Source organism: Doryrhamphus excisus, linkage group LG6, assembly GCF_037039965.1.
Source record: "Doryrhamphus excisus strain RoL-2023G ecotype Guam linkage group LG6, RoL_Dexc_Guam_v1.1, whole genome shotgun sequence".
NCBI classification, from domain to species: domain Eukaryota; kingdom Metazoa; phylum Chordata; class Actinopteri; order Syngnathiformes; family Syngnathidae; genus Doryrhamphus; species Doryrhamphus excisus.
This window is the reverse complement of record NC_136362.1, coordinates 15,423,037-15,435,054: the sequence shown is the minus strand read 5'-3', so window position 1 is coordinate 15,435,054 and position 12,018 is coordinate 15,423,037. Positions and strand designations below refer to the sequence as shown.

General features: G+C 41.3%; 1 protein-coding gene across 1 annotated transcript; it reads left to right on the top strand.

Annotated features, from left to right (window-relative positions):
* The first annotated feature begins 7,615 nt into the window (after nt 1–7,615).
* kiaa0040 (KIAA0040 ortholog) lies at nt 7,616–10,784 on the top strand. Its single transcript, XM_078791535.1, has 2 exons — nt 7,616–7,775; nt 10,229–10,784. The coding sequence occupies exon 2, from the start codon at nt 10,408–10,410 to the stop codon at nt 10,750–10,752; it is 345 nt and encodes a 114-aa protein (XP_078647661.1). The 5' UTR covers nt 7,616–7,775; nt 10,229–10,407; the 3' UTR covers nt 10,753–10,784.
* The last annotated feature ends 1,234 nt before the right edge of the window (nt 10,785–12,018 follow it).

Sequence of the window (12,018 nt, the reverse complement as noted above, 5' to 3'; positions counted from 1 at the left end):
TTTGTGATAATCAACTAACATTTATGTCATTATTGCTGAAATGTGCAGCTATATAACCCCCTCAGAAATCTATTTAGATCTTCCAGAATCTACACCTATTCTATTCCTTGGATTTCCAAAATCATTCATTCATTCATTTTCTACCGCTTTTCCTCACGAGGGTCGCGGGGGTACTGGAGCCTATCCCAGCTGTCTTCGGGCGAGAGGCGGGGTACACCCTGGACTGGTCGCCAGCCAATCACAGGGCACATATAGACAAACAACCATTCACACTCACATTCATACCTATGGACAATTTGGAGTGGCCAATTAACCTAGCATGTTTTTGGAATGTGGGAGGTGGGAATTGAACCCTGGTCTCCTAGCTGTGAGGTCTGCATGCTAACCACTAGACCGCCGTGCCGGATTTCCAAAATGGTCTGTTTTAATTTATTTCACCTACAACCCGTCTCTGGGCATGCCTACTCCGGATTGAGTGAGACAATATTACTTCGGTTCCATATTTCTCGTCCTTAAGTACAGGTTTAGCATTTAGCATCATTGCTTCTTTGACAACCTCCCCATCTGAAAGGGCCTTCTATTTCTGAATCAAGAATTGCATAGCTCTAAATGAGGCTTTGGTTGCTTTTTGGGAGTTTTTCAAAAGCGAAACATGGGGTGGCATGGCGGCACAGTGTAGTGAAGGCGCCAGTCGCTCGAGGGTCATGGAGTTGGTGATGGACATCGCTGCTGACGGCATGTGGCGACAAGAGGCGGCGCTCGACAGACAGCCAGGCGGCTCTCTTCAGATGTCGGGTTCAGCTGGTTGAGTGCTAAGTGGTGCGTGGGAATGGGTGGTGACTAAGATGGCGGCACCCATGGCGACAACGTGGGTGGCGGTAATCATGAATGGCGGCGCCACGATTAAAAACAAAAAAAATAGATGCAGCTCACTGGTAAGTGGGCAACTCTTTCGGGGCGACCTGCTGCCCGCAGTTTCCGTGTTGGGGAATCCTGATCTAGAAAGACCGCAAGATACAATAAAATTTATAACAGAAAACCAATGAAAATGCACAACAACATTATGAAAATTATGTATTCCGTGTATGCTGCACAGCGGAAAAAGTGGTTAGCACGCAGGCTACACAGCTAGGAGACCTGAGTTTGATTCCACCCTCTGTCATCTCTGTGTGGAGTTTGTATCTTCTCCCTGTACATGCGTGGGTTTTCTCCGGGTATTCCGGTTTCCTCCCACATTCCAAAAACATGCTAGGTTAATTGGTGACTCCAAATTGTCCATAGGTATGAATGTGAGTGTGAATGGTTGTTTGTCTATATGTGCCCTGAGACTGGCTGGCGACCAGTCCAGGGTGTACCCCGCCTCTCGCCCGAAGACAGCTGGGATAGGCTCCAGCATACCCGCAACCCTAGTGAAGATACGTGGTAGAAAATGAATGAATGCATGGATAGTACAGCATGTTTTACTATGTAGTCATAGCCAAAGTCATGCCTGTATAGAATACAACCAAATCAGAATAATTAATACAGCCATGGCCAGAAACATTTGCATCTTTGGCCTGCCAATATTTTTTGATAATAATAATTTGTTTTGCTGTTCTTTCAAAGTAATCCATTCATTCATTCATTCATTCATTTTCTACCTCTTTTTCCTCATGATGGTGGCGGGGGCGCTGGAGCCTATCCCAGCTGTCTTTGGGCGAGAGGCGGGTACACCCTGGACTGGTCGCCAGCCAATCACAGGGCACATATAGACAAACAACCATTCACACTCACATTCATACCTATGGACAATTTGGAGTCGCCAATTAACCTAGCATGTTTTTGGAATGTAGTAAACATGTATAGTAAACATAGTAACATAGTAAACAAAATAGTAAACATGTAGCATGAAAACTGGTCACTTCATTTAGTACAGCAATGTAAAGAGCCCCTTTTGGATTCAGAATAGATGACAGGACAGGTTGTGAAAATAGCTCCAAATAAAGTATGGATCTAAACTGTGTTCTTCTCTTTTCATGCTCTTTTTTTTTTGGGCATTCCTTCTTTCGGAATAAACAACAGAAACTAAAACCATTTAGTAATTAATGCAATTTAGAGGACATGCCCCAGAAGAAAGGTCATTTGGTGTTTTTGAGACCACGCTGCAAGAAGCTAAATCAACTTAATTATCTTGGGATTAAGAGGGGAAGTGAATTCCGAACTACAGCGCACATGAAGTATTTACTTCTACTTTGTTTTTTTTTTAGTACTCTGACCTTTCCTACAAGCGTTTTCATTTTAAAACCCGATTAGTCACCAGGTTGTTTCTGCTGACCTGACACCTGCATGGATAATTAGCGGTTAATTAGAATATGCGGTGATTAAAGCAGTGAATAAGAAAATTGCTGAATTGCGAGTTTTGGCAGAAGATGCTAAGATGCATGAGTGTATGTGTATTAATCACATATAGTACATTCATTTTCCAGCAGCTTAAAGCAAGTTAACTAAGTCGGACATGTTGTTAATACATCTTTTAAAGTGCTGATTTAATTACTTCCTGAAGGCCACTTGGTACTACTTGTAGTACTATTAACATTTTGCACACAACTAACTACATGTAAATGTGAATTATTGCTTAGCAATAGATCAATAGTGATGTTGCTGGTTGGTTAATGTTTTAAAGTCATTTTGGTGTGATGCCAAACACTGGCATCTAAAATATTCAAATGATCAAATTAATCAAATATTTGTTATTATATACTATATACTACTAAACTATACTACTGTATACTACTACACTATACTAAATGTATTTTAAATACGTTTGTGCCTTAAACTGCTCATGACAAAAACAAACTGGTCGCAGACAGGACAAGGAGAAGGAAGTGATGTCACTTTAAGAACACACCGTCTTAGAACTACACATGGAATACATTCATTCATTCATTTTGTACCACTTATCCTCACGAGGGTCGCAGGCTTGCTGGAGCCTATCCCAGCTGTCTTCAGGCGAGAGCAGGGTACACCCTGGACTGGTGGCCAGCCAATCACAGGGCACATATAGACAAACAACCATTCACACTCACATTCATACCTATGGACAATTTGGAGTCGCCAATTAACCTAGCGTGTTTTTGGAATGTGGGAAGAAACCGGAGTACTTGGAGAAAATGTGAACCACTAGGCCACCGTGCGGCCCCATGCTGTGCTATTTATGTGATAGTTTTTTTTAGTATTTGTTTCCTTTTTGTTGCAGTTTCTTCATTGCTGTTCTCTGCTGTGTGTGTGTCCACGTGATTTAAGACCAAAACCGGGACATAAACAATGAATTCTGTTGTTTTGCCAGCAGGGCTTTTAAAGTTCTCTCCTACATCATGTGAACGATATAGTCAGCAAGCTTTTTACACATGACAGCTGGCACTGATGTCAAAATGTGCCTTTGAGCTACAATCACTAGCTTAGTGGAGAGTTTTTGGAAAAGAAAAGGCGGGGTACACCCTGGACTGGTGGCCAGCCAATCACAGGGCACATATAGACAAACAACCATTCACACTCACATTCATACCTATGGACAATTTGGAGTCACCAATTAACCTAGCATGTTTTTGGAATGTGGGAGGAAACCGGAGTACCCGGAGAAAACCCACGCATGCACGGGGAGAACATGCAAACTCCACACAGAGATGTCACCAGTCTTCAGACTGTGTGGCCAACATGCTAACAGCCATGCACACAAAATAGTGACAAAAGTAAAACATAAATGATGCACAACATCTCCACCTGCATCTGAATAGTTGTACATTAAAACTAATAAACATAAGTGAATGCTCTGTCTGCTTATTATTATCATTTCACCTAACTTAACAGATAGTGTTATGCATCATCATGACCACATAAAGTCATGCAGCCGCCTGCGGATTTCTTGACAGGAAACCCCAACAACAATGTGCTTCTTCAAGATAAATAACAACGGCTCTTTTGTTTGCTCATCTTTCTATCCTTATTTTACCCTTTTTTTCACTTTACGCATCTTTCTAATGCTAAGGGATGGAAAATAAAAATAATAATGAGTAAATAAAAGAGAATAATTGCCATGTTACATGCTGTAACTGATCTATGATGCTGCTATGGTGCTGTTGTGGTAAGCAACAGCACCATTAACTTTAGTAACTTTGTGATAAGCTTTAACACAGGGGTCTCAACCACGCGGCCCGCGGGCCAAATGTGGCCCGCAGGACACTAGTTTGAGGCCCCCGCCTTGATATGAAAGTTTAATGTTAGTGCGGCCCACGCAAGTTTGATATGGATGCTGTATGGTATCATGTACCCAGAAAAAATTATTACGTTTGATTAATGTTCATGTTAAATAACTGTTAATAGTTATCCTCCCCATCTGTGTGGAAGTGGTAAGTTTTTGGCTATTTAAGTTTAAAGGAAATAACTTGAAGGCTACCATTTAGGTCGCTAGCTCTCTAGTTTGCGAGTTAGCATGTGTCTCAAGACCCTGCAGTTGCGCAATATGTTGTAAATAAAAAGAGTATAAATGTGACTATAGTCGTGTTTTGTAATGTCTACAGGGCTCTAATAATGCTTTGTTCATTTTAATCTGAAAAAAATAATTTGTCTACCCACCAACTATATGTGGTTTCTTAAGTTGTTATTATTTGCCGTTTTATTATTATTATTATATTTATTTATTACTGATTGATTGATTTTCTTTATTCTTGATTTGTTTATTTATTTTTCATCTTATTTTGTGTAGAAAAATAAAAAGTAAGATAAGAGAACAGTGGAATGTTTTATCAGAGCTTTTCTTGTACAAAATTGGAACCAAAGCGAAGTTTTTAAAAAATTTTTGTTTTTAATAAATGCATTTTCTTGTTGTTGTTTTTTTTGAAAACCTGATGCGGCCCAGTCTCCCCCAGACCCGAGCTCCAGTGGTCCCCAAGTAAATTGAGTTTGAGACCCCTGCTTTAACATAAGCAACATCAGAGATTGTGGATCTTCCGGCCATCTTGGACTCTGAGAAGCTTGTGTCCAGAGTCATGACTGAACACGATGAGGCTGTGTTTCAGTTTCATTTTCATCATACTCTATGTAGTTTTGGAAACAGTGGTATATGAGGTATTTTGCAGGTTTGGTGTCTGATTTAGTAAATTGTCTTAGGTTCTTGAAATGTAGTTTGCTAAATTATAGCAAATGGGGAAAAAAATTGTCCTGGGGTATTTATGACCTTATGCACTGTTCTGGTGGGGTTATAGGAGTCAAAATTCAAGAATTCTTCATGTTTCAACATGTATCATGCATTCATGTATAAAGACAAATCCCCCTGCAGCGACCATGTGCTACAAATGAATACACAGTGAGATCATTTCCATGTAAACTACTGTAAATAAGGATTTCCATCATGATGCCTGCTGGCTCATTCATCAGTGTTGGAGGTGACTGGACAATGACGAGCTCTAACACCAGCTGGAATATTGCTTCATATTGCTTCACTGCATGTGTGTGTGTGTATGTGTGTGTGTGTACTCTGTGTGTGTGGGGGTGGGGGGTTGTTATTTGGCTTAGCTTAGGCACACCTGCAGACATGATGAGGCTCGTCTCATCCATTTTTATGATGCCTCGTTTCCCTACTCCAATCTACCAACACAAGCTGGTGACGTTATGTGGTTTTAGGATTATACCACAATTTTGTGGTATTAAAATGACCCTGTTTGCTACTAAATACTATTGCTATACTATTAGTAGAGGACTCTCTTTGTATTACATGCTTTGTATTGTAATACACACACACCACAAGAACAACACTTCAACATATGTTAGACTTGCAGCAGACTGTCCACTGATACTGACACACATGAAAAATGCATCCGGGCACACTATGATGCAGACATGCAGACCACGGATGTGCTGTCGCACTCAATTGCAATGCTCGTAATGCATGCTGAATAGAATCTACATTAGCGTCACGTTTTTTTTTACACGTCTCTGATAATGAACATGTTTATTTACTGTGGGCTGAAGTATTGAAGATGTGTGTTCATTAAAAGCATGGGCAATTTCCAGCAAATGTCTGGAAACGTTGCCAAAGCAAGTTCCGGAAACCTGGCAGAAACGTTTCCTGTCATGTTGTGATTTGATGCCAATTTACCGGAATTAACTGGAAAATTAGGCTATATTTTGAGAATGTTTCCTGTTTCACACACACATTCATAAGCAAACGTGCAGTCTAGTACGCAGAAATAAATGCTTTAAAATATGTTTTATGTCTTATCATGTATTCTCTTCATTCCCATAGTGTATTTTACTGATCAAATATACAATTACAGGAAGTGAGAATATGGACAGCTTCTATCATTTTTGTCCAATTGTGAGGTCAGAGGTCACCTGAGAGGGGCCTCCTGGCTGTTTTAGTTTATCCGAATGTGGTTCTTCCACACCAAACACACCCGACTCACCTTTATGGACATTGTTTTGTGCATAGGGAGCACAATTAAGTGGACAACTGGAGGTAGCAGGGATAAGAATGCTGAGGTTCACGTTGGGAGTGACCAGGATGGATAGGATCAGGAAGGAGTACATCATGGGGGACATTATATGTTAGAGGCCTTGGAGATGAAGTCAGAGAGGCCAGACTGAGATGGTTGGAACATGTCCAGAGGAGAGATAGTGAATATATTGGTAGAAGGATGCTGCCAGGTAGGAGGCGTAGAGGAAGACCAAAGAGGAGGTTTATGGATGTAGTGAAGGAGGACATGAGGGTAGTTGATGAGAAAGATGCAGAAGACAGGGTTGGATGGAGGAGATTGATTTGCTGTGGCGACCCCTGAAGAGAAAAGCCCAAAGAGAAAGAAGAACTGACAAATAAGAGGGTTTTTTACTACTTTTATCCGTAACTTGTGTAACTTTATCCATCCAAGTGTGTAAAGCCTTTTTGCTCTTATGTAAATAAAATAGATTGTTTTTGGTTGTGATAAAACTGCAGCTTTAGAGACATCGTTGCTAATTTCCACAGACACGTTTAACTTTTCCAAGCATTCTTTTGGTAGCTGTTTGCTATGACTGCGACATCTTGTCACTTATAGTCATTTAGCTTGCTCTACTTCCCTTCACGCTTTCTCTCTTTCTGCTTTTCAAACTTTGAATGAAAAAGCCTATTTTGCTCGACTGAGTCACAAAGGCCATTAACCACCATGCCACAGGCAGGGCACTGTAAGTGTGTGTGTGTGTGTATGTGTGTGTGTGCGTGTGTGTGAATGTATGTTCCATGCACTCTTCACCTGGTAGAGCAGTCACATACTTTTGCAGCATTCATTTCCCGCATTTGTTCCCTTTTTAGACATGTTCATTGGGTGGAGATGTGTTTGTTAACACTGCGGAAACTTCATTGTACTGAAGAGAATGTTGGAAAAGGTATGTGTGTGTGTGTGTGTTTAGGACGTAAAGGTTCCACTCAGCCCAACTCAGTGTGACATCACTGACTCCATGCTTATGTGTGAGTACAGTAAAGCAACCGCAAGAATCCAACACACACAAGCAAGCAGAGACAGAGGGCCCATTCTTACACAAAGTGGGCAGGCTGCAGTGACGTTGCCCTCCAAACACACTCTTAGTTAGGAGGAGGAGATTGGGGGGGTTGAACAAGAGTGGATGAGCAAACAGGAACAGAAAGTGGAGCCTTGTAACCATATGTTTATGTGTGTGTGTGTCTTAGTGTGTGAGGGTGATACAAGAAGAAGCAGACAAGATGCCCGAAGAGAAATTTCTTTGACTGGAGGGCACTTGACTTGGAGGTAAGGTGGTACTTTGGGGTGGGCGTGAAAAACTTGACTTTTTGACTTTGAAAAATGTGATTTGGTGTTTTGTCACAATTGGACCAAAACTTGCCTCTACGGTGGCACAAAACCTCCATGGAGCCGTTAGCGTATCTCGTGAGACTTCAGCTCAGTGAGATTCGAATGCAGGGCAATGACAACTTAGAAACAGCAGTGGTCCTGGCAGTAGGTCCATATTGTCAGACCACTCCTGTCATACAATTGATCTTTGACTTTTATTTTGCAGTAGACCTTTAAAAACAGCAAAGTGGTGCTGTCATACGAGTGGTTCCATCATATACAGAATCTTTGACTAGCATTTACAGGTGTTCTTTAAAAACAGCAATGTGATCCTGTCCTATAAATGATCTTTGTGTATTCAGTATGTCCTTTAAAGCAAGAGAGCAGTCTTGTTAAATACTGTAGAGAATCTTTGACAAGCATTTTTGCCATAGATCATTAAAAAGAGCAGAGCACTCCTGACATATAGCAGATTTTTTACTAGTGTTTTTTTTTATACAGTAGGTCCTTAACAACAGCAGAGGGAAGCTGTCATATATAGAGGATATTTGACTAGAATTTTGGTAGTATGATCTTTAAAATGTGATCTTTGTCTATAGATGATCTCCGATGAGCATTTTTTTTTTCAGCAGAACGGTTCTATTAAATGAACATTTTTGCAATAGGTCTTTAAAAATAGCAAATATTTTGCCAGTAGGTTCTTTATAAACAACAATGTGCTTTGATGAGCATTTGTTTTTCAGTAAAAAACAGCAGAACAGTCCTATTAAATTGAGAATCTTTGACTAGGGTTTCTGCAATAGGTCCCTAAAAACAGCAGAGCGTTCCTGTCATTAATATCGTCTCAGTGTTTATTCCTTCTCTTGCTGTGACTTGGGTTTCTGCTTAAGTCCTGCCCTCCTGCACTGTCATTAACATCCTGTCAGTCGGCATATGTTGCTCATCTTACCCTTTAAATGTGAGGATTAGATGAAGTCAGGATGATAGGGTGTGATAGGAGCCTGCTCCGAGTACACTGTGCTTGGGGCAAGTCATGAAAGATTCCTGCCATGCCGTCTGTCACCACTTTTGCTCTTTTAGGTCGCACATGTTGCTTAAAAAAGCTGCCTGAATGCAATCATAACATTTTCTCAGACCCTTCCAAGTTTTTGTGGGCCTCACTATTTGGCTTTTCCTGTACGAAGGTTTCCACAACACACAATGTCATGAGAAAGTATTTTGGATATTTTGCCATTGAAAATACTTGACTTGTCGCAGTCACGGATACTGTTTATGTATGTACCAATAAAATCAGGCTGCTATTTATTGAAGCCTTTTTGTATGTATATTTGTTACAACTGTGATGTCTGTTCTTCCAGGCGATGCATGCTACTGAGCCTCAAGAGCTCTGTTTCCTGTTGAGGAAATGAGAAGCTAGGGTTTGTAGAAAGGGGAAGGAGGTGTTAAAGCAATTTCTCATATGAGAAGTGCAGAAGCCTATTTGTTTATTTCCTAAAACAGCCTCTATGAGGTACAATTTGCAGTACCTGGTCATAACTGGTCAGCAGATACCATGGAAGTGATGCTGCTGGTCTGTCAGCAAGCAGATTTGTCATCGTTGATACCAACCAGTGTCCTCTTGGATAAGTTTTTTCTCTTGACAAGCCAAGAAGTACTGTAAATAAATGGTAAATTGTATTTTCCACCTCAAAAGTGCTCAAAGCACCTTGACACTGTTAGCACATTTACCTACTGATGACACATCAGGAGCAAGTTTCTTGCCCAAGGATGCATTGACATGATCAGAGGAGCTTTGCCTCGCTTTTTTACAGTCGGTTTTATAAGCAGCAGTGCGCTCCTGTCATACAAAAAATCTTTGACTACTGTTTTTTTTAATTATTATTTTGCAGTAGGTCCTTAAGTCCTTCTGTGATTATAGAGGGTCTTTAATTAAAAATGATGTCCACAAGGCATTCAACAGAGAGTTTCCATTTCTTCTCTGGTCTTTTCCACCTCACCATATGTTCCTCCTCCAGCAGAGACCTCCTGAGCGAGATGATTTCAGTTTGAGGGCAGAGGAAATGGTTGCAATCAGACAACTTAAGGCCAGATGCCATCCCCGCCACATAGCAGCTCCAGTGGGAGCCATTAGCAACGTGTATTCACATGCATCACCCACAGCGGGACTGTTTCTCTCATTCTCATACGACTCAACTCTGCTTACCTGAATTTCTCTCTCAGATGCCATGTCCTTACTTGCTTTTTGACTTCTTGTCGTCTTCTGGGGGACTGTTGCAGACCTGCTCTGAATGTTGAGTGCCTACTCTGCTGTATTAGTCAGAGAAAGAGTTTGATGCTGATGAGAAGACAGGATAGTGAGCAGTTTTCCTTTCTATGAATGCTCATGTTGTGCTGTTGTTTTTGCTTCGCAGACAACTTCCTGGAGGAAGCTTCAACTAAACCAAGAGGAAGGCCATGTCTTGGTGATATCAACTCCAAGAACTACTTCAGCTGATGGATTTTGACCACCAAATGTCAGAATGTGCATCCATCCTCCTAAAAAAGACCTTAAGGATTAAATAAACCCTGCACCTTCGAGCATCCTAAAGCCATGGATGAACCTGCAGAGAGCATCCGCGACTTCTTCAACCAGCTCTGGAGCTTTGTTGTGGAGAAACACAAGCAAGGGATCCACAACACCATCTGCCTGGTAGTCCTCCTCACTCTGCCCCTGTTGGTCCTTCTCACCGCCTTGCTAGTGTGCTGCCACTGCTGCTGCTGTCGCCATGCCAACAGATGCTGCTGCAAATTGGGTAGAGGAGGCACAACTGCAACATTGGAATCAAAGAAGAAGAAAAAGAAAAAGAAGAAAAATTCAGACAATAATGACGATTTGTGGATTTCGGTCAAGATGGGGCAGATGACACCCGATCGGGTGGCCTTGCCCATGAGCTAGGAGACGAAGGACAAAGGAGATGAAATGTAACAGTGTTTAAAGCAGATGTAGTGTATGGAACGCTGCCGTGTTTACAACATTTAGTTTGTGGTACTGACATTAATAAGCTATAGTAACATTCCAGATAGCTGCAGATGTGTGTCTCCAAGATACAAGAGTGTGTATGAGTGTGTGTTCTTGAAGCTCCCGTGTGAAATTCATTGTGTCTGCATTCAGGAGGGCGAGCCCATTTCAAGGTTGGCTGTGACTGCCACTGCCTACTTGTCACAAGCAATATACCGCATGATGATGGCTCACTTTTAAAGTAAAAAAAAAAACAAAAAACAACGTAACTGTTCTTTCTTTTGAATTTTGGGTTATAAATTCAATGCACGATTTCACTGTCATTGCTGGTTTGGGTTGATACAGTATATTCTACTCTGCTGGCTTCTTCTGCATATACAAAACTCAGCGCTTGCCCTTTAAAATGTTAAAACATCAACACTGCACAGACAAATATTGGGGCCACTGAGCAGTACATCCACATGAAGTGAAAATGGAAGAAAATAAGGAATTTGGCAGCTACTGTAATCTGTTTAATGACATGGCATGAACGATGTATACCACCCCTCATACATCATCAACCTGATTTCATTTAATTACCCTGAACTCTGAGGTGCGCTATGAAAGCAATCCACACAAGTACCAATAATTATTAATAGTGTTGGAAAGGTCTTGGTCATAAAAGTTCATGGAATTTTTGTGGAAAAGGGCTGATTGGGTATTAGCATATGCTGGCACTCAGGCCCTGCTCATTTCATTACGGCACTGAATAAGTTCTGCTTTGTTTATTGTGATTTAAAAAAGGCTTTATTTATTAAATAATTTGAAGGAGAACTCGATTAAGTCATGTGAGAATCAGTGCCACTGTTATTACCTGAGATATTTGCATTCCTGCTGCACCTGCATGTTATTATTGTCATTGACCACATTACACCAGCAGGCGGCGCTACGCATGAAGTACTTGACTTGCTTCACACTGTGTTACCCACGAAGTAGTGCGCACACTAGCTTAACAAACCAGCAATCCGATGGCAAAAGTCCGGTGCGGATAAGTCAAATGGCAAGTGAAGATGAATACGCAGCAGGGGCAGGGCCTCACTTTATGATTATTTCCGGGAATTCTATGCATTGTCCCCCATAGATTCCATTTCCGGGAAAATCTTGTCAGCCTCGTCAATTTCAAATTAGAAAAGGGATTTGGAGTTGAAGCATTCGTCCAGTGTG